This window comes from Notolepis coatsorum (assembly GCF_963971535.1).
Source record: "Notolepis coatsorum genome assembly, chromosome: 4".
Taxonomy (NCBI): domain Eukaryota; kingdom Metazoa; phylum Chordata; class Actinopteri; order Aulopiformes; family Paralepididae; genus Notolepis; species Notolepis coatsorum.
The window spans coordinates 127649370-127676393 of NC_140168.1; the positions used below are offsets into that span (position 1 = coordinate 127649370).

Consider the following 27024-nt stretch of genomic DNA (forward strand, 5'->3'; position numbering starts at 1 on the left):
ATAATCCAGGTGACAGCTACAGATGCAGATGATCCCACCTATGGGAACAGTGCCAGGCTGGTCTACACTCTGGTTCAAGGCCAGACTACTTCTCTGTTGATCCCCAGACAGGTGAGCCTGTGTGTGTGTGTGTGTGTGTGTGTGTGTGTGTGTGTGTGTGTGTGTGTGTGTGTGTGTGTGTGTGTGTGTGTGTGTGTGTGTGTGTGTGTGTGTGTGTGTGTGTGTGTGTGTGTGTGTGTGTGTGTGTGTGTGTGTGTGTGTGTGTGTGTGTGTTAGTGTGTGTGTGTGTGTGTGTGTGTGTGTGTGTGTGTGTGTGTGTGTGTGTGTTGTGTGTGTGTGTGTGTGTGTGTGTGTGTGTGTGTGTAGCTGTTGTGTGTGTGTGTGTGTGTGTGTGTGTGTGTGTGTGTGTGTGTGTGTGTGTGTGTGTGTGTGTGTGTGTGTGTGTGTGTGTGTGTGTGTGTGTGTGTGCGTGTGCCTGTGTGTGTGCGTGCCTGTGTGTTTGCACCTTTCTCCCGTTTAGGACAGACTAACACACACACACACACACACACACACACACACACACACACACACACACACACACACACACACACACACACACACACACACACACACACACACACACACAAACACACAAATATATAGAATAGAATAGAAATACTTTTATTATCCCGAGGGAAATTTGACACTACAAATCGCTCACATTAAACATTTAGACAGAACAAAGTCACGAATAAGAATAACAAAACAAATTGCCTAAGAATAAGGATAGAATAAAATATACAGTAAAAAAAAATATATATATATACAGTAAAAATATACAGATGTCTACAGTAAGTGTAATATTGCACAGTGTTGTTTCAAAAGTAAGAGTCCAGGAAGATGGTAACTGTCACCCTGTGCTCAGTGATGCAGTGAGGCACAGTGATGCATTATAGTCTGATGGCTGATGGCTGCCGGAATAAAGGATATGGGGGCATGAACATGCAAATACATACATATATAATCAAATCAAATGTATCTGTGGAGCCTGAGATCACATGGAATAGCCCCATGGGCTTTACAAGTCAAGAAGAAACATCACAACAGTCCCAGAACAAAAAACACCATGAAATCCAAATATGCAACACTCCCAGACTCAACACCCCCAGACTCAACACTCCCAAACTCAACACTCCCAGACTCAACACTCCCAGACTCAACACTCCCAGACCAGACCCGATGAAGATGAGGAACGCCTCACAGCTTCACAGATGTGTCAGTTAACCCATAACTGTGCATCTGAACCAGGTTGTTGTGAATCCATTTGTGTGCATTTAGCACAGGTCCCGGTAGGAGGAAGTAATAAGGCATTTCCAAGGTAAATTATATTTATTTATAATAAAAGAGGGGAATTAAACTGACAACAAAATTGTCACAAGGGAAAGGGATAACAAAACAGGAATATACAATAATATGAACAAACAAGCTACAAGGTAACCCTCTAACCAATAACACCACTACTGTGTCTGAGGGTCCCGCGGGCCAAACTGGTGACAAAGGGTTTCCGGCCCTTTGCAGTGATGGCGCCGATACTGTGGAATAAGCTCCCTCTCAAGATCAAGCCTGCCAACATTGTACAGACATTCAAGGCCATGCTTAAAACCCACATTTTCGCTCTGGATGATCACTGAGTTACTTTGCTGTTGTGTTGTGTGTCTGAGGTGTTCTCATGTTCCCTGTTTTCTTTGTCCTGTCCATTTAATCGTATTCTTTTTTTCACCTGGGCTGTGCCCCGGGCCGATGTACAAATTGGTTGGGGGGCGCATTATAAATGCTAATATCATATCATATCATATCATATCATATCATATCATATCACTAAATGGGGAAACACTAAACAAACATAAGTGACCCAGTGTCACAGGACACAACCAAAAGACCACATGTTTGGCAATCTGGGAAAACCACAGAAACACAACACAAGGCTATTCAAAATAAGTGTGAACCTCCTGTTCAAAACAAAGCAAAACAATCAAACAGAAAAATCAGAAGAAATCAGTACAGAAAGAATTTGTTGATTGAGTCTTTATAGTGGTTGTATTCCGTTGGATGTCCTTTTCTTGTCACAGCAGCTCACAAATCTTGCTGCTGTGTTTGCACTTTTTTTGTGCGTCTCTCTCTCTCTCTCTCTCTCTCTCTCTCTCTCTCTCTCTCTCTCTCTCTCTCTCTCTCTCTCTCTCTCTCTCTACGGCTTGGTAGAAATGTATTCATGCTGCCAGGGCCGCTGTCTGCCTCTAACAGAGAAGCCTCATTGAATATGTCAGTAGGAGGTGACTGTGAACGCTCTGAGACTCTAGGCTGAGGTCAGTGATAAAGTAATCTACTGTACTGTTACCCAGAGATGAGCTGTATACCTACCATAAGAGTTAACCGTTAACTATGTACAGTCCCAGCGAGCGACAGAGCTGTATAAGTTGTGACCCATGTTTATTTGTTGTTTGGTCATAGTTTTTTCTGGGCGCCATATTTGGGAGGGGATGTTTCCACCTCCTGGTATGTGTTTGTCACCATGTGTGCTGAGAGTGTCAGGTTATCGTCCTGTCCTGGCATTGAGGTCCCCACAGACTACAATGTGACCACAAGCCTGGAACTGGTTGATTTAGTCTTGTAGGATTGGGAACATGTCCTCCTTATAATATGGGGATTTGATTGGGGGAATGTACGTGGCACACAGGAAGACATCTTTCTCGGTTGATGTATTTATTTTTAACCAGATGAAAAAAGCTCCGGTTTTGATTAGTTTAATGGAGTGGGTTAGTTCTGATTTGTACCATATTAACATACCTCCAGGCTCCAGAGTCTCTCCGCTGTTTGACCCCTGTTAGCTTGGTGGATGGTACCAACAGCTCTATGTAGTTTGCAGGACATCCAGTAGGACCATTTCCTCTGTGACATGTCTCTTGTAGGACCATGATGTCTGTGTTTGAAATTTCTTTGATAAAGTCTGGGTTTCTGCTCTTAATTCCAAGGGCAGTCGACCTCAGACCTTGTATATTCCAGCTTGAAATGGTGAAAAGATTTGTATTAAATTATTACAGTGTTATATTCCAGTGGTTTTGTCCTGGACCACAATTGAGTAGAGCTCGCTGATCATCTGATGCACGGTCAGCTCCCAGGGTGGAGATCTGTTGGGCGTGGGGTTGACCTGTAGATTTGTGTGGTATGGGAATGGTGGCGGCATGTGGTGTGTGTATGTGTGGTGTGGGGTTGGCCGGATGTGTGTCAGCAGGAGGGGAACAGGTAGAATCTGGGCAGCCTTCTGCATATGTCTGATATGCTATGTGCGGGACGGGCGTGGACCTGGCCTGGGGTGCAGGGTGGTCTCTGGTTGTAGCCTGTTGTTCTCTGGGTGCAACAGGTCTTCTGGGTGTAGCTCTGGGTGGGGTGTTCGTCCCTCTGTTGCTCCTGTAGGATGTGGTGGGGCTGCGGTTGAGTGCTAGGTCTTTCAGGGTCTTTGCAAAGTTAGGGACTGCTCTTTTGAATATATATACAGTGTCGTACAGGCTGTGCTGGTCCAGCGTGGGGTGGGATGCCATGTAGACATTTGGCTTCATTGCACAGTCTCTGGAGATTTGTGCATTGATTCTTTGTATGAAGCCGGGGTGGTAATCCCATCTGGGTAGCAGTGCCGAGATTACTACTTTTGTTGACAAGGCTTTTTCTATTACTTCCCTGACAGATTTGGTCACCTCCTCCCCTGTCTGAGTTCTCAAGTTATTTGTGCCTGTGTGTATTATGATGTGGCTGGGGGACCCCAGGTTGTCTCCTGTCAGTAGCTCTATAGCCCATTTGGTATTCTGACACTTTAGTTTCCTAACTCTGTGGTTTGGGATTTTTTTTTTTCCTTCTACATATCTCCCGTTTGAGTCCATGAGGACTATGATTTGTGGACTTTCTTGAGATCTGGTGGGTGTGTGTTGGAGGTGGGGTGTCTTGGGTTTGTGTTAGGGGCTTTTGGGTTTGTGCTGCTGGTTGGTTGTCATCTGGATCTTGTTGTGGTGGCTCCATTTTCTGGGGCTGTTCGTTGGTCAGCATTCTTGTCTCCTCCAGTTCCGGTTAACATCTCCTCTTTGAGCTTTTGCATCTCCTGCCTGAGTTGATTGGTCTGTTTGGACACCTCTTCTACTCTGTCAATGAGTGTTTTCACCAAAGTCCAGATAGCAGGCAGTGTCCCTCTTCCTCTGTGTCTGTGGTTCTGGGTGGGGGGGGGGGGGGGAATTAAGTGCTCCATTTGCACTTGTCTCTCTCTCTATCTCTCTATCTCTCGGAGCAGGTGGTAGAGGTGGTGTGGGGAGGTGGTGGGGGAGGTGGAGGAGGTGGTGGGGGGAGGTGGATGAGGTGGTGGGGAGGTGGTGGGGGAGGTGGTGGGGGAGGTGGAAGAGGTGGTGGGAGGAGGTGGAGGAGGTGGTGGGGGGAGGTGGGGGGGGGGGGTGGAGGAGGTGGTGGGGGAGGTGGAGGAGGTGGTGGGGGGATGTGGAGGAGGTGGTGGGGAGGTGGAGGAGGTGGTGGGGGGAGGTGGAGGAGGTGGTGGGGGGAGGTGGAGGAGGTGGTGGGGAGGTGGAGGAGGTGGTTGGGGGAGGTGGTGGAGGTGGTGGGGGAGGTGGTGGAGGTGGTGGGGGAGGTGGAGGAAGTGGTGGGGGAAGGTGGAGGAGGTGGTGGGGAGGTGGAGGAGGTGGTGGGGTGAGCAGCCTTATTTTGCCTTGAAGGAAAATTGTGTTCTAACTCCAGAAATGGAGTTAGCTTGATGACTGGTGCTCTGTCGGTTTTGACTGACGGCCTGCATGAAAAAACACATCAGCTGGAGTTGAGCAGTTTGACGTGCACACGCCTGCATGCTCGTGTGTGTGTGTGTGCGTGCGTGTTTGTGTCACAGTTCCACTAGGTATGGGCTGTAGTTGTCTGATTGCTTTGTAATTGATTGCATTGACACACTGGGTCGCCGGGTGATGGGAGCCACAGCTGGTTTAGAGTGAAGCCCTCCTGCCCGTACCGGCACGTCCCGCGCACATCAGCCTGAGTGCGGTTTAGTATTCCGTCTGCGTCCGCTCTCTTCGCTCTCTCTCTCCCTCTCTTTTTCCACTTTCCATTGCTTTCTGATGGATTCAGAGGTTTCAGCACCATGGAGAGTGCACTGTGGTCATTTAGTCTTTCTGATGGATTCAGAGGTTTCAGCACCATGGAGAGTGCCATGCACTGTGGTCATTTAGGCTTTCTGATGGATTCAGAGGTTTCAGCACCATGGAGAGTGCCGTGCACTGTGGTCATTTAGGCTTTCTGATGGACTCAGAGGTTTCAGCCCCATGGAGAGTGCCATGCACTGTGGTCATTTAGGCTTTCTGATGGATTCAGAGGTTTCAGCACCATGGAGAGTGCCGTGCACTGTGGTCATTTAGGCTTTGGCTCTCTGATGGATTCAGAGGTTTCAGCACCATGGAGAGGGCCGTATGTAGCCCCTTTTACCCCGATTGAATTAGAGTGCAGGGCCCTAGGTTCTTTATGCAATACAATACCTAGCTCTTAATACAATCTAATAATACGAATATCTGTTTGGGTTTTAACTCAGTACATTTAAAATAGAAATGATCAAGCCAGACACTTAACTTTAACTATAAAAATAATATGAAAATAGAGTGTATTATATATTATATACAACATATGAATGTATATACACATTACAGAATAAAGAAAATAATAATTAATAAATAAAGTAAAATCAGAGCTCTTACTCCATATTGGCTCAAAGGCACCATGTGCTCAATATTAAAAAGGAACAAACAAACAGAGGTATTACTCTGCACTCAAGTTCAAACTCAACTCAAAATCCAAGGCACTCTTGTGTGAAATGTAAACGACAACCAAATGTTAATGCATGTCAAGCAATACTGATATATCCAAATAACATTCATGGTACAGCTAATTACAAATTAAATATCATATACAATAATAACCTAAGCCGGCATCTATTACATATTTAAATAAACAAAACAAAACCTCTGTCGCATCCAATTACTCTTCAACTCTCACGAGCCAAAGTTACTCACAGGTCCAGAGAGTCAGTGTTCAGTCAGAGAATGGAGAAAGTGGCTGTGCCCGGTACAGACACGAGATGGAGATGGAGATACAAGCAATGCTCCGGAGTCCATGCGCACATCTCACGCTGCCAGAGGAAGCATGTGCAAACCCTGGTAGCACAGACCGATATCTGGTTTTCCGGACTCTTCCGTACAGTAGCTTCGTGGGTCACTCGGTAGATACCTTCTACTGTTTAACAAACTTAGCCAGCTGGCCTCACAACACAGTCCGACGAATGAACTCACATACAAAGTTTAGCGTGTGTCCTAGGCCAGAACACTGATACCATTATACACACAACTGCGTCCCACTACTGTTAGAAAACGTGGGCTAATCTTCTAGCAATGGTCTGTCAAACATTTGTTCTCTCTCCTCTCTCAGCACACTCTTCCACCCGCTCCGCTCACTCTCTCTTGAGCTCAATCAAAACACCTGGTTAACCCAGTCCCATCAACTTTGACCTTCCCCCTGATTGGCCAAGCCACAGTTAATTTACATAGACAGGAGTTTTACATATTACCCATACACGAAATAACAGGCAATATGTATAACATATTATGTGCGTGCCTGGACATTGTTTCCCTATTTTTATGTATGTATAACATATTACCCATAGGTAAACTATAATACATTACGGAATAATAACATATATTTATAATTACCAAATTAATTAATATTACCAGGGTTACACATGCACTGTGGTCATTTAGGCTTTCTGATGGATTCAACGGTTTCAGCACCATGGAGAGTGCCGTGCACTGTGGTCATTTAGGCGTTCTGATGGATTCAACGGTTTCAGCACCATGGAGAGTGCCGTGCACTGTGGTAATTTAGGATTTCTGATGAATTCTTATGTCTTGCCTTCTGAAGTGTGTTTATAAAACTCTTGCGAAGTCAGAGATAGACTTGAATCCCGTCCTTCACAAGCTTCACGCCGTATCCATGTCTCTGGTCCATCCACAAACTGGTCCTGATGAGGGAGAACATCATTGGTCCTGAGGGAGAACATCACTGGTCCTGAGGGAGAACATCACTGGTCCTGAGGGAGAACATCACTGGTCCTGATGAGGGAGAACAACACTGGTCCTGATGAGGGAGAACAACACTGGTCCTGATGAGGGAGAACATCACTGGTCCTGATGAGGGAGCACAGCACTGGTCCTGATGAGGGAGAACAGCACTGGTCCTGATGAGGGAGAACATCACTGGTCCTGATGAGGGAGAACATCACTGGTCCTGATGAGGGAGAACATCACTGGTCCTGATGAGGGAGAACAGCACTGGTCCTGATGAGGGAGAACATCACTGGTCCTGATGAGGGAGAACATCACTGGTCCTGATGAGAGAGAACAGCACTGGTCCTGATAGAGAACATCACTGGTCCTGATGAGGGAGAACATCACTGGTCCTGATGAGGAGAACATCACTGGTCCTGATGAGGGAGAACAGCACTGGTCCTGATGAGGAGAACATCACTGGTCCTGATGAGGGAGAACAGCACTGGTCCTGATGAGGGAGAACAGCACTGGTCCTGATGAGGAGAACAACACTGGTCCTGATGAGGGAGAACAGCACTGGTCCTGATGAGGGAGAACAGCACTGGTCCTGATGAGGGAGAATATCACTGGTCCTGATGAGGGAGAACATCACTGGTCCTGATGAGGGAGAACATCACTGGTCCTGATGAGGGAGAACATCACTGGTCCTGATGAGGGAGAACAGCACTGGTCCTGATGAGGGAGAACAACACTGGTCCTGATGAGGGAGAACAGCACTGGTCCTGATGAGGGAGAACATCACTGGTCCTGATGAGGGGGAACATCACTGGTCCTGAGGGAGAACATCACTGGTCCTGATGAGGGAGAACATCACTGGTCCTGAGGGAGAACAGCACTGGTCCTGATGAGGGAGAACATCACTGGTCCTGAGGGAGAACAGCACTGGTCCTGAGGGAGAACAGCACTGGTCCTGATGAGGGAGAACATCACTGGTCCTGATGAGGGAGAACAGCACTGGTCCTGATGAGGGAGAACATCACTGGTCCTGATGAGGGAGAACATCACTGGTCCTGATGAGGGAGAACAGCACTGGTCCTGATGAGAGAGAACAGCATTGGTCCTGATGAGGGAGAACATCACTGGTCCTGAGGGAGAACAGCACTGGTCCTGAGGGAGAACAGCAATGGTCCTGATGAGGGAGAACATCACTGGTCCTGAGGGAGAACAGCACTGTTCCTGATGAGGGAGAACAACACTGGTCCTGAGGGAGAACATCACTGGTCCTGAGGGAGAACATCACTGGTCCTGATGAGGGAGAACAGCACTGGTCCTGATGAGAGAGAACAGCATTGGTCCTGATGAGGGAGAACATCACTGGTCCTGATGAGGGAGAACAGCACTGGTCCTGAGGGAGAACAGCACTGGTCCTGAGGGAGAACATCACTGGTCGTGAGGGAGAACAGCACTGGTCCTGATGAGGGAGAACAGCACTGGTCCTGAGGGAGAACAGCACTGGTCCTGAGGGAGAACATCACTGGTCCTGATGAGGGAGAACAGCACTGGTCCTGAGGGAGAACATCACTGGTCCTGAGGGAGAACATCACTGGTCCTGAGGGAGAACAGCACTGGTCCTGATGAGGGAGAACAACACTGGTCCTGAGGGAGAACATCACTGGTCCTGAGGGAGAACATCACTGGTCCTGATGAGGGAGAACATCACTGGTCCTGATGAGGGAGAACATCACTGGTCCTGATGAGGGAGAACATCACTGGTCCTGATGAGGGAGAACAGCACTGGTCCTGATGAGGGAGAACATCATTGGTCCTGATGAGGGAGAACAGCACTGGTCCTGATGAGGGAGAACAGCACTGGTCCTGATGAGGGAGAACATCACTGGTCCTGAGGGATAACATCACTGGTCCTGATGAGGGAGAACATCACTGGTCCTGAGGGAGAACAGCACTGGTCCTGATGAGGGAGAACAGCACTGGTCCTGATGATGGAGAACAACACTGGTCCTGATGAGGGAGAACAGCACTGGTCCTGATGAGGGAGAACAGCACTGGTCCTGATGAGGGAGAACAGCACTGGTCCTGATGAGGGAGAACATCACTGGTCCTGATGAGGTAGAACAGCACTGGTCCTGATGAGGGAGAACAGCACTGGTCCTGATGAGGGAGAACAGCACTGGTCCTGATGATGGAGAACATCACTGGTCCTGATGATGGAGAACAACACTGGTCCTGAGGGAGAACAGCACTGGTCCTGATGAGGGAGAACAGCACTGGTCCTGATGATGGAGAACATCACTGGTCCTGATGAGGGAGAACATCACTGGTCCTGATGAGGGAGAACAACACTGGTCCTGATGAGGGAGAACAGCACTGGTCCTGATGGAGAACAGCACTGGTCCTGATGAGGTAGAACAGCACTGGTCCTGATGAGGGAGAACAACACTGGTCCTGATGAGGGAGAACATCACTGGTCCTGATGAGGGAGAACAGCACTGGTCCTGATGAGGGAGAACATCACTGGTCCTGATGAGGGAGAACATCACTGGTCCTGATGAGGGAGAACAGCACTGGTCCTGATGAGGGAGAACAGCACTGGTCCTGATGAGGGAGAACAGCACTGGTCCTGATGAGGGAGAACATCACTGGTCCTGATGAGGGAGAACATCACTGGTCCTGATGAGGGAGAACAGCACTGGTCCTGATGAGGGAGAACAGCACTGGTCCTGATGAGGGAGAACATCACTGGTCCTGATGAGGGAGAACATCACTGGTCCTGATGATGGAGAACATCACTGGTCCTGATGAGGGAGAACAGCACTGGTCCTGAGGGAGAACAGCACTGGTCCTGATGAGGGAGAACATCACTGGTCCTGATGAGGGAGAACATCACTGGTCCTGATGAGGGAGAACATCACTGGTCCTGATGAGGGAGAACAGCACTGGTCCTGATGAGGGAGAACATCACTGGTCCTGATGAGGGAGAACATCACTGGTCCTGATGAGGGAGAACAGCACTGGTCCTGATGAGGGAGAACAGCACTGGTCCTGATGAGGGAGAACATCACTGGTCCTGATGAGGGAGAACAGCACTGGTCCTGATAGAAAACATCACTGGTCCTGATGAGGGAGAACATCACTGGTCCTGATGAGGGAGAACATCACTGGTCCTGAGGGAGAACATCACTGGTCCTGATGAGGGAGAACAGCACTGGTCCTGATGAGGGAGAACAACACTGGTCCTGATGAGGGAGAACAGCACTGGTCCTGATAGAGAACATCACTGGTCCTGAGGGAGAACAGCACTGGTCCTGAGGGAGAACATCACTGGTCCTGAGGGAGAACAGCACTGGTCCTGATGAGGGAGAACATCACTGGTCCTGAGGGAGAACAGCACTGGTCCTGATAGAGAACATCACTGGTCCTGAGGGAGAACAGCACTGGTCCTGAGGGAGAACATCACTGGTCCTGAGGGAGAACATCACTGGTCCTGATGAGGGAGAACATCACTGGTCCTGATGAGGGAGAACAGCACTGGTCCTGATGAGGGAGAACAACACTGGTCCTGATGAGGGAGAACATCACTGGTCCTGATAGAGAACATCACTGGTCCTGAGGGAGAACAGCACTGGTCCTGAGGGAGAACATCACTGGTCCTGAGGGAGAACAGCACTGGTCCTGATGAGGGAGAACATCACTGGTCCTGAGGGAGAACAGCACTGGTCCTGATAGAGAACATCACTGGTCCTGAGGGAGAACAGCACTGGTCCTGAGGGAGAACATCACTGGTCCTGAGGGAGAACATCACTGGTCCTGATGAGGGAGAACATCACTGGTCCTGATGAGGGAGAACAGCACTGGTCCTGATGAGGGAGAACAACACTGGTCCTGATGAGGGAGAACATCACTGGTCCTGAGGGAGAACAGCACTGGTCCTGATAGAGAACATCACTGGTCCTGAGGGAGAACAGCACTGGTCCTGAGGGAGAACATCACTGGTCCTGATAGAGAACATCACTGGTCCTGATGAGGGAGAACATCACTGGTCCTGAGGGAGAACAACACTGGTCCTGATGAGGGAGAACAACACTGGTCCTGATGAGGGAGAACAACACTGGTCCTGATGAGGGAGAACAGCACTGGTCCTGATGAGGGAGAACATCACTGGTCCTGAGGGAGAACATAACTGGTCCTGATGAGGGAGAACATCACTGGTCCTGATGAGGGAGAACATAACTGGTCCTGATGAGGGAGAACATCACTGGTCCTGATGAGGGAGAACATCACTGGTCCTGATGAGGGAGAACATCACTGGTCCTGATGAGGGAGAACATCACTGGTCCTGATGAGGGAGAACATCACTGGTCCTGATGAAGGAGAACATCACTGGTCCTGATGAGGGAGAACATCACTGGTCCTGAGGGAGAACATCACTGGTCCTGAGGGAGAACATCACTGGTCCTGATGAGGGAGAACAGCACTGGTCCTGATGAGGGAGAACATCACTGGTCCTGATGAGGGAGAACAACACTGGTCCTGATGAGGGAGAACAGCACTGGTCCTGATGAGGGAGAACATCACTGGTCCTGAGGGAGAACATCACTGGTCCTGATGAGGGAGAACATCACTGGTCTTGATGAGGGAGAACATCACTGGTCCTGATGAGGGAGAACATCACTGGTCCTGATGAGGGATGAACATCACTGGTCTTGATGAGGGAGAACATCACTGGTCCTGATGAGGGAGAACAGCACTGGTCCTGATGAGGGAGAACATCACTGGTCCTGAGGGAGAACATCACTGGTCCTGAGGGAGAACATCACTGGTCCTGATGAGGGAGAACAGCACTGGTCCTGATGAGGGAGAACATCACTGGTCCTGATGAGGGAGAACAGCACTGGTCCTGATGAGGGAGAACATCACTGGTCCTGATGAGGGAGAACATCACTGGTCCTGATGAGGGAGAACATCACTGGTCCTGATGAGGGAGAACATCACTGGTCCTGATGATGGAGAACATCACTGGTCCTGATGAGGGAGAACATCACTGGTCCTGAGGGAGAACAACACTGGTCCTGATGAGGGAGAACATCACTGGTCCTGATGAGGGAGAACATCACTGGTCCTGATGAGGGAGAACATCACTGGTCCTGATGAGGGAGAACATCACTGGTCCTGATGAGGGAGAACATCACTGGTCCTGATGAGGGAGAACATCACTGGTCCTGAGGGAGAACAGCACTGGTCCTGATGAGGGAGAACATCACTGGTCCTGAGGGAGAACATCACTGGTCCTGATGAGGAAGAACATCACTGGTCCTGAGGGAGAACAGCACTGGTCCTGAGGGAGAACATCACTGGTCCTGAGGGAGAACAACACTGGTCCTGATGAGGGAGAACATCACTGGTCCTGAGGGAGAACAGCACTGGCCTGAGGGAGAACATCACTGGTCCTGATGAGGGAGAACAGCACTGGTCCTGATAGAGAACATCAATGGTCCTGATGAGGGAGAACATCACTGGTCCTGATGAGGGAGAACAGCACTGGTCCTGATGAGGGAGAACATCACTGGTCCTGATGAGGGAGAACATCACTGGTCCTGATGAGGGATAACAGCACTGGTCCTGAGGGAGAACATCACTGGTCCTGAGGGATAACAGCACTGGTCCTGATGAGGGAGAACATCACTGGTCCTGATGAGGGAGAACAGCACTGGTCCTGAGGGATAACAGCACTGGTCCTGATGAGGGAGAACATCACTGGTCCTGATGAGGGAGAACAGCACTGGTCCTGATGAGGGAGAACATCACTGGTCCTGATGAGGGAGAACAGCACTGGTCCTGATGAGGGAGAACATCACTGGTCCTGATGAGGGAGAACATCACTGGTCCTGATGAGGGAGAACAGCACTGGTCCTGATGAGGGAGAACATCACTGGTCCTGATGAGGGAGAACAGCACTGGTCCTGATGAGGGAGAACATCACTGGTCCTGATGAGGGAGAACATCACTGGTCCTGATGAGGGAGAACAGCACTGGTCCTGATGAGGGAGAACATCACTGGTCCTGATGAGGGAGAACATCACTGGTCCTGATGAGGGAGAACAGCACTGGTCCTGATGAGGGAGAACAACACTGGTCCTGATGAGGGAGAACATCACTGGTCCTGAGGGAGAACAGCACTGGTCCTGATAGAGAACATCACTGGTCCTGAGGGAGAACAGCACTGGTCCTGAGGGAGAACATCACTGGTCCTGATAGAGAACATCACTGGTCCTGATGAGGGAGAACATCACTGGTCCTGAGGGAGAACAACACTGGTCCTGATGAGGGAGAACAACACTGGTCCTGATGAGGGAGAACAACACTGGTCCTGATGAGGGAGAACAGCACTGGTCCTGATGAGGGAGAACATCACTGGTCCTGAGGGAGAACATAACTGGTCCTGATGAGGGAGAACATCACTGGTCCTGATGAGGGAGAACATAACTGGTCCTGATGAGGGAGAACATCACTGGTCCTGATGAGGGAGAACATCACTGGTCCTGATGAGGGAGAACATCACTGGTCCTGATGAGGGAGAACATCACTGGTCCTGATGAGGGAGAACATCACTGGTCCTGATGAAGGAGAACATCACTGGTCCTGATGAGGGAGAACATCACTGGTCCTGAGGGAGAACATCACTGGTCCTGAGGGAGAACATCACTGGTCCTGATGAGGGAGAACAGCACTGGTCCTGATGAGGGAGAACATCACTGGTCCTGATGAGGGAGAACAACACTGGTCCTGATGAGGGAGAACAGCACTGGTCCTGATGAGGGAGAACATCACTGGTCCTGAGGGAGAACATCACTGGTCCTGATGAGGGAGAACATCACTGGTCTTGATGAGGGAGAACATCACTGGTCCTGATGAGGGAGAACATCACTGGTCCTGATGAGGGATGAACATCACTGGTCTTGATGAGGGAGAACATCACTGGTCCTGATGAGGGAGAACAGCACTGGTCCTGATGAGGGAGAACATCACTGGTCCTGAGGGAGAACATCACTGGTCCTGAGGGAGAACATCACTGGTCCTGATGAGGGAGAACAGCACTGGTCCTGATGAGGGAGAACATCACTGGTCCTGATGAGGGAGAACAGCACTGGTCCTGATGAGGGAGAACATCACTGGTCCTGATGAGGGAGAACATCACTGGTCCTGATGAGGGAGAACATCACTGGTCCTGATGAGGGAGAACATCACTGGTCCTGATGATGGAGAACATCACTGGTCCTGATGAGGGAGAACATCACTGGTCCTGAGGGAGAACAACACTGGTCCTGATGAGGGAGAACATCACTGGTCCTGATGAGGGAGAACATCACTGGTCCTGATGAGGGAGAACATCACTGGTCCTGATGAGGGAGAACATCACTGGTCCTGATGAGGGAGAACATCACTGGTCCTGATGAGGGAGAACATCACTGGTCCTGAGGGAGAACAGCACTGGTCCTGATGAGGGAGAACATCACTGGTCCTGAGGGAGAACATCACTGGTCCTGATGAGGAAGAACATCACTGGTCCTGAGGGAGAACAGCACTGGTCCTGAGGGAGAACATCACTGGTCCTGAGGGAGAACAACACTGGTCCTGATGAGGGAGAACATCACTGGTCCTGAGGGAGAACAGCACTGGTCCTGAGGGAGAACATCACTGGTCCTGATGAGGGAGAACAGCACTGGTCCTGATAGAGAACATCACTGGTCCTGATGAGGGAGAACATCACTGGTCCTGATGAGGGAGAACAGCACTGGTCCTGATGAGGGAGAACATCACTGGTCCTGATGAGGGAGAACATCACTGGTCCTGATGAGGGATAACAGCACTGGTCCTGAGGGAGAACATCACTGGTCCTGAGGGATAACAGCACTGGTCCTGATGAGGGAGAACATCACTGGTCCTGATGAGGGAGAACAGCACTGGTCCTGAGGGATAACAGCACTGGTCCTGATGAGGGAGAACATCACTGGTCCTGATGAGGGAGAACAGCACTGGTCCTGATGAGGGAGAACATCACTGGTCCTGATGAGGGAGAACAGCACTGGTCCTGATGAGGGAGAACATCACTGGTCCTGATGAGGGAGAACATCACTGGTCCTGATGAGGGAGAACAGCACTGGTCCTGATGAGGGAGAACATCACTGGCCCTGATGAGGGAGAACAGCACTGGTCCTGATGAGGGAGAACATCACTGGTCCTGATGAGGGAGAACATCACTGGTCCTGATGAGGGAGAACAGCACTGGTCCTGATGAGGGAGAACATCACTGGTCCTGATGAGGGAGAACATCACTGGTCCTGATGAGGGAGAACATCACTGGTCCTGAGGGAGAACAGCACTGGTCCTGATGAGGGAGAACATCACTGGTCCTGATGAGGGAGAACAGCACTGGTCCTGAGGGAGAACAACACTGGTCCTGATGAGGGAGAACAGCACTGGTCCTGATGAGGGAGAACAGCACTGGTCCTGATGAGGGAGAACAACACTGGTCCTGATGAGGGAGAACATCACTGGTCCTGATGTGGGAGAACATCACTGATCCTGATGAGGGAGAACAGCACTGGTCCTGATGAGGGAGAACAGCACTGGTCCTGATGAGGGAGAACAACACTGGTCCTGATGAGGGAGAACATCACTGGTCCTGATGAGGGAGAACATCACTGGTCCTGATGAGGGAGAACATCACTGGTCCTGAGGGAGAACATCACTGGTCCTGAGGGAGAACATCACTGGTCCTGATGAGGGAGAACAGCTCTGGTCCTGATGAGGGAGAACAACACTGGTCCTGATGAGGGAGAACATCACTGGTCCTGAGGGAGAACAGCACTGGTCCTGATGAGGGAGAACATCACTGGTCCTGAGGGAGAACATCACTGGTCCTGAGGGAGAACATCACTGGTCCTGATGAGGGAGAACAGCACTGGTCCTGATGAGGGAGAACAGCACTGGTCCTGATGAGGGAGAACATCACTGGTCCTGATGAGGGAGAACATCACTGGTCCTGATGAGGGAGAACATCACTGGTCCTGATGAGGGAGAACAACACTGGTCCTGATGAGGGAGAACATCACTGGTCCTGATGAGGGAGAACAACACTGGTCCTGATGAGGGAGAACATCACTGGTCCTGATGAGGGAGAACATCACTGGTCCTGATGAGGGAGAACAACACTGGTCCTGAGGGAGAACATCACTGGTCCTGATGAGGGAGAACAGCACTGGTCCTGATGAGGGAGAACAGCACTGGTCCTGATGAGGGAGAACAGCACTGGTCCTGATGAGGGAGAACAGCACTGGTCCTGATGAGGGAGAACATCACTGGTCCTGATGAGGGAGAACATCACTGGTCCTGATGAGGGAGAACAACACTGGTCCTGATGAGGGAGAACAGCACTGGGCCTGATGAGGGAGAACAGCACTGGTCCTGATGAGGGAGAACATCACTGGTCCTGATGAGGGAGAACATCACTGGTCCTGATGAGGGAGAACATCACTGGTCTTGAGGGAGAACATCACTGGTCCTGATGAGGGAGAACAACACTGGTCCTGATGAGGGAGAACAACACTGGTCCTGAGGGAGAACATCACTGGTCCTGATGAGGGAGAACAGCACTGGTCCTGATGAGGGAGAACAGCACTGGTCCTGATGAGGGAGAACATCACTGGTCCTGAGGGAGAACAGCACTGGTCCTGATGAGGGAGAACAGCACTGGTCCTGATGAGGGAGAACAGCACTGGTCCTGATGAGGGAGAACAGCACTGGTCCTGATGAGGGAGAACAGCACTGGTCCTGATGAGGGAGAACAGCACTGGTCCTGATGAGGGAGAACATCACTGGTCCTGATGAGGGAGAACATCACTGGTCCTGATGAGGGAGAACATCACTGGTCCTGATGAGGGAGAACATCACTGGTCCTGATGAGGGAGAACATCACTGGTCCTGATGAGGGAGAACATCACTGGTCCTGATGAGGGAGAACAGCACTGGTCCTGATGAGGGAGAACAGCACTGGTCCTGATGAGGGAGAACATCACTGGTCCTGAGGGAGAACATCACTGGTCCTGATGAGGGAGAACATCACTGGTCCTGATGAGGGAGAACAGCACTGGTCCTGATGAGGGAGAACAGCACTGGTCCTGATGAGGGAGAACATCACTGGTCCTGAGGGAGAACATCACTGGTCCTGATGAGGGAGAACAGCACTGGTCCTGAGAGAGAACAGCACTGGTCCTGATGAGGGAGAACATCACTGGTCCTGATGAGGGAGAACATCGCTGGTCCTGATGAGGGAGAACAGCACTGGTCCTGATGAGGGAGAACAGCACTGGTCCTGATGAGGGAGAACAGCACTGGTCCTGATGTGGGAGAACATCACTGGTCCTGAGGGAGAACATCACTGGTCCTGAGGGAGAACAGCACTGGTCCTGAGGGAGAACAGCACTGGTCCTGAGGGAGAACATCACTGGTCCTGAGGGAGAACAGCACTGGTCCTGAGGGAGAACATCACTGGTCCTGAGGGAGAACAGCACTGGTCCTGAGGGAGAACCTCCTCTATGAGGGCCGACGTTCCACTCTACTGGTTAAAGTTGCTTACTCGTGAGTAGTACGTTCGTTGATAAAGAAGTCTTTCTTTACAGAAGTGGTCCTAAAGCTATTTTCCTAAATATTCACGTTACTACTATGAGGTAAGAGAAAGATAGGTTATGTATATAACCTAGTTATATGAGTACTGGCTGAGCGTCTCGCTCTTTCGCCTAACGAGATATACCTCATCTCCAGTACCTACATGAACGAAAACAAAACACCCTTGCACTTGACCAGGCCCCGCCCCAGTGACCTCCCTATAAGTCACCAGGCGTGGTCACACTGGCCCTTCCTCGGGAAGAGTTTTCCATCAGAAACCCCCCCCCCCAAGGGACCTCAGGGCGTGCTAAAGAGCGAGACGCTCAGCCAGTACTCATATAACTAGGTTATATACATAACCTATCGTTATATAGTCATACTGGTGAATCGCGTCTCGCTCTTTCGCCTATCGAGATATGGGGACAGAGCAGACGCGAGGACCGACAAATGTACCCCCTGAGGACCCGCAAGCCCTACACCAGGGGGGAGGGGAGTCCCGTCACCCCCCCTTCCTAGCGAAGAGGGGACGGCAGTCAACTCCACCCACGTGCGAAAAGAGGGAACTAGAAACCTCTAACGCACAGCACAGGCGGGACCACGTGTGACACAACACCTTGTGGCACACACCCACACAGCCCTGCTAATCCACCGAAAGGCGGGAAGCAGGGGAGGTTCCAGACCTCAGAACCGCCTCGGAGACAGAACCCCCAGTCATGTCCATGAGGTAAAACCTTACGAAGGGACCCGGGGAGGACCATGAGGCCGCAGCACAGATGTACTCCACCGAGGCCCCTCCTAACAGGGCGGCAGAGGCCGCCACCCCACGAGTGGAGTGTGCCCTGACACCGCCAGGGGGGGCCAGCCCAGCCAACGTGTAGCAAAGGGCAATGCCCTCGCAAAACCAATGGGACAGGCGCTGTTTTGACAGTGCCTTACCAGCGCGAGAGCCACCGTAACAGACAAAGAGCTGATCGGTAGCCCTGAGGTCCTGAGTCCGGCTGAGGTAAATCCCCAAAGCCCGGACCGGACATGACAGGTGAAGGCTCGCCTCCAAATCACTAGCGTGAGGAGGCAGATGAAACGCCTTAACCACAATATCCCTGGAGCGAAAAGAGCTCCGGATATTTTTTGGCACGAAGACTGGATTAGGCCTCAGAGTTGCACCGCTGTTGACACGAATAGACAGGCACTCAGGCCGCACCGAGAGAGCACAGAGCTCACCCACACGCTTAGCGGAGGTGATGGCCAGCAGGAACGCAGTCTTGATAGACAGCTGTTCCAAAGGCGCTTGCTCAAGAGGCTCAAACGGGGCCTCGGAAAACCGACCGAGGACCAATTGAAGATCCCAACTCGGAGACAGAGAACGTTTCACCGGCTTAAGGCGCCAAGCAGGAAACGCTTCACAAGAGGGTGGCTGAACAACGTAACGCCCTCAAACCCCTCATGACAAGAGGATATAGCCGCAGCATATACCCTCACCGTCGAAGCCGACAGTCTATCAAGAATAGACTGAAGGAAGGTAAGGACAGCGTCCAGGGGGCAGGACACCGGGTCCCAGCCCCCCACATTACACCACTCTTGGAAAATATGCCACCTACCCGCGTAAACCGCGATAGTGGAGGGAGCATGCGCGATCCGGATGGTGTTGACCACAGAAGGGTCCATCCTCTCCAGACTCACCCTCTCACCAGCCAAACCATCAGTGGCTGGCCCAGCACAGGGACTGCCACAGAGACCCGTGCGCTTGAGAGAGGGCCCGCAATGACCAAGGAACAGGCCACGGCGGGGCTATCAAGAGCTGGATCAGGACCGGGAACCACACAGCTGCGCCGCAGTCCGGCGCAATCAGGATCAAGGTCCTGCGCTCCTCAACGTACCCACTCCAACAACTGACCTAACAGATGTATGGGGGGAAAGAATCCCAGGCGGCCACGGCATCGGTCCCAGACCTGCCCGACTATGTCTGGACGTAATCCCCACTCGTCAGGGTGAGGACCGCCCCGCGACATCACACCTGTACCCACATTCACCCTGCCGGGGATGTGGAGAGCCCTCAGGCTGCGCAGATGGAGAACGCCCATAGCCAGCCGACCGCCGCCCGGTGCAGACGGGGGGAGCGTACTCCTCCCTGTCTGTCGATATACGACGCTGACGTCGTATTGTTCGTCCTGATCAAAACACCGTTTGAGGACCAGAAGGACCGCTTTCAATACCAACACATTGAACGTAGCGCAGACCGGGCAGCATGGTCTTGCCAGCTGCCCCCTACTGCGTTGGCCCGATGCGTCCCCAGTGAGGGAGGCGTCGGTGAAAACAGTGACGTGTGACAGCCTACTGCCCATGGGGCGAGGTCCCCCAGTACTGACACGGGAACCTTAGCCGCTTCCACTTGCCTCTCACCGGGTCTATTTCCATACTGGAAAAACCACCTCCGTATCCTCCTCATGAGGTGAAGAGAAGGCCAAGAGGGACCACGGAATGAGCAGATGCCATCATACCGAGCAGGCGTATCACGGACAGCGCCGTAACCGTCCTAGGACGGAACCTCCCAAGCGTGTCGATAACATGCTCTGAGAGGGATGCCCATAGCACTCCACCCGTTGACTGGGAAGAGGAGTACTCTACTTCCAGTCTACAGCAAACCCCAGGCTGGTGAGGAATTCCACCACCTGCCTGGTATGAGACCTGACGATCCACCTTGACCGTCAAGGACCAGAACGTCGTCAGGGCAGAATACACTTCGTAACCCCTGACGACGCAGAGGCCCCAGTGCGGCCTCCACGCACTTGGTGAAGATGCGGGGAGCCAGAGAAAAGCCGAACGGCAGCCTCTGGTACTCATACGCTAAACCCTGCAAAGGAAGCGTAGGTAAGCCCTAGGATGGAAGATCGGGGATTCGAATACGCATCCTACAGGTCTATGGAGGAGAACCAGGCCCCCACCTGACAGTGTTCAACAGGTAGGAGAGGGTCCAAAATGCTGAACCTTCCCATGGGACAGGTCCAGCATGGGTCTGACACCCCCCCTCCCGATTTTTCGGGCACCAGAGAATACCGGGAGGAAAACGCCACAACGAAGGCTTGCTTAGCCCACAGAGATTGGATCTCGTTGACCAGAGCTGTCACTGCTGCCGACCCTGACAACAGGGTCTGCACCAAACCTGAAAACGGAGGGTGGGGTTCTGCAAACTGCAAGACAAGCCCCCGCCTCAACGTTCTCTCCATCCACCTCGACATATGGTACTGCTGACGCCATATGTGATGATACTCCCAGAATGCACCCGCCGCCATTTGGCGCTGGTCCTCAAAGAACTGTAGATAGGCGGCCCGGTCCCTCCCGCTGTGCGTAGCCAACTCTGAACCCGCCAACCGTGCGGGCAGGACATTCCACGAGGCAATCGCACCCAAGGGGGGACCCCGACAGAAAGGGCCGGTTTGATACGGGAGAAGCTGACATCATACCAGGTGACAAAAGCTCCCCCACTGAACACCCCTCCAGAACATGCTGAGGAGTTGTTCTGCAGCTAGACATGCAAGGTGTGTGGCCCCCATGGGTTCCCACACACCGTAGCCCTGCAGTGATATTACTACCACCCAAATCACGCGCACCTGCCAGACCACTGCCGATCTTGCGGGAGTGGGAGGCACCAACGTGACACCCTGCCTGGCGAAGGCGAGGTCGGGGAAGCCCGCACTGTTTGCCTCCAAAAGGTCTTGAGCCCCCCTGCTGACAACACTTGTAGTTGACAGACGTAACACCAGGCTCAACCAAACACAGCTTATGGTGTGGGAGCCACTTGACAGCACAACATTCTCACGGACAGACCCAGGCTCAGCCATCAACTGGGTGTCAGCCCCTGTCCCCATGAGAAGCGAAACGTGGGGCCGCATGCGCTTCATTGAAGGCCGCGGCCCGCAGCCAAAGGAAAACAAATCAGAGCCCCTTTTCCGCTGGTGTTGGGGGAGGGAGTGATCGGAGAGCGGGCTGCACACGGCAGGACGGCGACGGTTTCTCAGGCCGTGCTCATCCAATGTGGCCGATCCCTCGGCCGCCAAGGCTGTCGGCCTTGTAGACACCTGTTGACTTAACGCCCAGGGTACCTCCGTCTGAGGAAACATGGCCACCGGTTGAGGGCCTCGCCACAACCGCTGGTGAGGCCGTGCTCTCACCTCTGGCTGCGCGGCGTGAGGCGGTGTGGGGCCTAGGTCCAATACCGCCTGCGCTCCAGCGGAAGACCAAAGATCCTCTGCGGAGAGGGGAGCCCTGAGGAGGGAACAATTCTTAACTTCTCACCCCCTCAAAGGGAGACCAATCCAACCAAGATGTCTGTAAACAAGCGTTGACAGCATCCTAGCCCTCCCTGCGGTTATAGCTTGCGGCTAGGTCAAAGCTAATAACGTCAACAACCTCGCGCGATGTTTCGACGTCGGCTGGCCCTCATGGCCCCACCACCAGACACCATTTTTGACAGAAAAAAACAGCAATGCGAACAAAGTTACTAACCGCTGCTAATTCTATACCGTGGCGGTACAGGCTTAACAGCCCACCAGCCATCCGCCGGGCCGACCCACCTCATGGCGTCGGCCGGGCGGGGCACTGTTTCAACATGCCAGAGGCAAAGGACTGATGCCACCTGCTTCATAAACACGGATCACCAGTGGTCGTTGCAACCAGCAACCTCCACTGTGGTGTGCACCCATGAAGGGGTTAATGAATAAATTAACTGAAAACACCACCAATACACTGTAGAATGGCCTAGCCCATACACACAACATTAAGGGGATGCGGACCAGAGAAAACCAGTCCCGGATACCATTCATAATATTCACAAAAGGCACACCAGCCCTAGACCTCAGCCCATTCACCCATGAAAAAGGTAAACAAATCCCTGCAATACTCCCAACAGTAGACACCGATTGACCGTCAGCATGAATGGTTAAGAGGAGGGAAGACCTTTTAAAAAGACATCCCTCAGCGGGGAATCAAAATAGAAACAGTAACCCAGCAAATAGCATAGCGTTAGCCGCACGCTCCAGGATAACCGGGAAAACAACAACGTTTACCCAGATATCCTGCCCCTTGCGCCAATACACAACTCGGTTGTCTCCCGGGACAACTCGAGCAGCATCACCAACGCCAGCATTGTTATGCCTAGTGGCGCAGATCCTACCTGGACGCGAGTTAGCCCGATAGCTACACATCGCGTGACGTCCCTCTGTCTGCTGTCAACAAGACGAGGAAACCCCAGTACAGGCCCGTCGCAGAGATGCATCGAGATGCATCCAGCTGCAGGACCGCAGAACCCATACGAGCGCCGTTGGAACATGCCGAGAAGATTCCAGGGGCTGGCAAATCTCCGGCATTGTTCAATTTCTCTCTGCAGTTCATCAACGCTAGCACAGGGTGCAAAGCAACCGCCATGATGGAAAGCGAAAAAGAGGAAGGGCGAGTGTGATCACGCCTTGTGACTTATAGGGAGGTCACTGGGGCGGGGCCTGGTCAAGTGCAAGGGTGTTTTGTTTTTGTTCATGTAGTACAGTAGGTACTGGAGATGAGGTATATCTCAATAGGCGAAAGAGCGAGACGCGATTCGCCAGTACGACTATATAACTGTATTTTTCCAGTCTCCAAAATCACCGCCGACTCAACACATTCCTCCACACTGGAAAGCCGTAAATCAACTTGCCGGCTCTTTCCACAGCAAAACTGTATGCTTGGCACCCTGGTTGAGAAATGCAGGCTGCAGTCTATGTTGTTTAGTCTATCTGTTCAGTCCTGTTCAGTCCTGTTTCAAGCTACACACTGCCTGGCTGAGAGAATTGTGGACTATATATAGAGACACAAATGTTTGCTTATGACATCATACTGTGACATCACAAATGTCGGGATGGGTAGGCGGGTGGGGGTAAGTGTACATTGGATTATCAACGAATCCTTACTTGGTCCCAAGAAGAGGGTCTTGTGTATTATTGGGTTAGGACATTTACTGTACATTGGAGGGGGTTGGGTTAGGACATTTACAGGGGCCAGTTTCTAATTACAGCCACCCGTAGGTGCTCTTTGAGAGTGGTTTTGAAGGAGGGTAGTGATTCACATTCCTTTACAGCTTTGGGTAGGGCGTTCCACATTGATGTGGCATAATTGCGAAACGTGTTTAGTCCCTTGTTTGAGCCGAATCTGGGTTGAACATGATTTGTGCAGATCCCTCTGGTGTTGTGATCGTGGTATTCACTGACCTTTGAGAAGTATTTTGACATGTACATGGGTACGTTAGTCATATAGTGTATATTGTAGACCAGGCCCATTGCAAGTTGCTGTACTCTGTTGTTTACTCTATGCCATCCTAGGTTGTCAAAGTGGGCAGGGGTGAGGTGGGTTCTCCTCACCTACAAAATTTTAAATGGGCTTGCACCGCTCTATCTATCCGATCTCATCTCCCGATACTCGCCCGCTCGTGCTCTGCGCTCACAAAATGCGGGGCTTCTATCGACCCCTAGGGTTAAAAAGAAATCCGCCTGCCACAGAGCCTTTGTCTACCGCGCTCCCTACGAGTGGAACAAATTACCTGCCGTCATCAGGGGCGCCTGCTCTGTCGAAGCTTTTAAATCCCTGCTTAAGACTCATCTTTTCTCTCTCTCCTTCAACCTACCCTGATCTCACCTGGTCGGGGACTGACCTTTAGATTAATCTGTGTAGTTTAGTTATGGTACAGGGTACTACATGGTACCACTGGGTAGTTTACTACAGGGTAGTTTAGTTAGGGTACAGGGTACTACATGGTACTACATGGTACTACATGGCACTACAGGGTTCTACATGGCTCTACGTGGCACTACAGGGTACCACAGGGCACTACAGGGTACTACATGACACTACAGGGTACTACAGGGTACTACAGGGTACTACATGGCACTACATGGCACTACAGGGTACTATAGGGTACTACATTGCACTACGGGGTACTACATGGTACTACATGGCACTACAGGGTACTACATGTCTGCTCCTTTGCAGCACCACAAACATGGGAACTCTCTAACTCTCCCCCCCCCCCTCTTCCCCCCCCCCCCCTTCCCCCCCCCCCCCTTCTCTCTGAGTGCCCGTCTCCTGGCGCTGACTAAGGTGATGGATGCCTCGGGGTCTTGGCCAAGATTGTAGTGACTGCTCTACATGCACCTCCGAGGCCTTGGATCAGTTATTCACCGCCGTCTGTCCGTGGTCCTGTCAACTGATTAACAGTATTAACAGACTGTTAACAGATTAACAGTCAATGCGGTTTCATTGCTGGGTTAAGTACTTCCATTTCTATTCACATAATACGCCTACTTCATATATCTACTCCATTCACATATATGCCTACCACTTGTATCTATTGCTATGTCCGCCTACTACAATCTCATGAGCTGTCTAACGCCTGTCCCGTCTCCCTGTCTCCCTATGACTTGCTGTCCTGGAGTGTTGACCGGAGTGTTGGACGTCCCGTGACGAAGGCCGGGAGGTTGCGACCCCCTCTGCGTGCCCCCCTGTCTCCGGAGGTCTCGTAGTGGTGACCGGAGTGCCGGATGTCCCGCGATGATGTCGGGGAGTTCGTGACCCTCTCTGCGCCGCCCCCTATCTCCCTGTCTCCGGCTGTCCCTGAGCAACGACCGGAGTGTTAAATGTCCCTTGACTAAGACGGGGAGGACGTGACCCTCTTTGCGCCGCCCCTGTGCCTCAAATAGATTGCTATCAGCTCTATCTTTAATCTTTCAAAATGTTCAGTTGCTATCGCTATTAGCTCTATCTTTAATTTTTCAAAATGTACAATTGCTATTGCATGCACTCATCTGTGTTCCACTACACACATGAGTGCATGCTTACCAACTGTCCGTCTGCAACACTACTATCACCAACATCTAAGAAGGGAGATCCCCCCTTGAATGGCCCTTCTAAGGTTTCTCTCCTCCACACTGCCTGTGGAGCTTTTTTCCCTATTGTTAGGTTTTAGTGAGTTTTTCCTTACCTTCGCGTGGGGTATGTCTGGGAGTGCTTGCATTCTTTCATTTATTTGCATCCATCTAAAAATGTTTGCACCTTATGGTGTTCTTGTTCTGTTCTTGACTTATTGTTATGTTTTCTTCTTGACTTGTTTAAAGAAGATCTGTACGGCCCATGGGGACATTAACGTGTGTTGTCGGGCCCTATAAATAAATTTGATTTGATTTGATTTGATTTGGTTCTAGGAGTAAGGTCAAGTAGTAGTCTGACCAGTTTGTTTTGTGATGTTTGTAGTCTTGTTTTAGGGCCTTTGAGGTGCTTTGGTAACATGAGGTGCAAGCATAGTCGTAGTACCCTTGAATGAGTGCTCCTGCCAGAGTCTTCAGGGTATTCTTGTTTACCAGAGAGGAGATCCGGTACAAGAATCTAGTTCGTTGGTTGACTTTTTTTATTACATTGGATGCCATTTTGTCACAGGAAAGATTTGCCTCTAGGATGGAACCTAGGTATGTAATTTAATCTTTCCTTGTGACAATATTGTCACCCACTGTAACTGAGAAGCCGTCGGCCTTACGGAATTTGTTATTTGATCCGAAGAGACTGGACTCTGTTTTACCCAGGTGTAATGATAGTTTATCAGCGAGCCAGGTGCAGATTCTGCCGAGTTCTGAGCTGAGGGCTTTTTCAACCTGTAACTTGTTCTTGTCAGAGACCAGCAGGGCTGAGTCGTCCGCGAACAGAAACAAGTTGCAGTCACAAGCTGACGACATGTCATTTGCATAAATTAGGAACAGTAGCGGTCTCTAACCGTGGATGGTTAACCGAGTGTTTCAAATCAGATGTTTAGATCAATTGTTCAAACTTTAAGCGTAATTTCAATGTAAGATGATGCACTGGGTTATGGCATTTACAAGCGTGTAGCTTCAGCCTTAACCTTTTCAGCCAACTTTATTATGTTAATTGATTTGTGTATGTAATTTTTTGTACATGCTAAAAATGGCTTGGAATAAACAATTCATTAATTCATTCAAATTACTGTTCCCCCCTTCCTCTGCATTGGCGCTGCACTGTCGGCTATCACTCCCCCCCCCCCCCCCTACAGCCCTGTAACAACCCCAACCCACTCCCCCCTCCTTCCGTAAATGGCGCTGCCTATGACGGCTGCCAGTCTGTTTGCGGTGGTGAATATGAATATGTTTGTCTCACGGCTCTGTACCATTATTACTATCTAAAATGTAATAATTGTGGAATA

At 51.2% G+C, this 27024-nt stretch overlaps 1 protein-coding gene across 1 annotated transcript in view; it reads left to right on the top strand.

Moving 5' to 3' along the window:
- cdh24b (cadherin 24, type 2b) overlaps positions 1-27024 on the top strand; it is a gene marked incomplete at both ends in the record, with an annotated part of 663530 nt that overhangs the window by 20929 nt on the left and 615577 nt on the right. Inside the window, 2 exon segments of the mRNA XM_084312100.1 lie at positions 5-82; positions 85-111. Coding sequence (XP_084168226.1) covers positions 5-82; positions 85-111 — 105 coding nt within the window.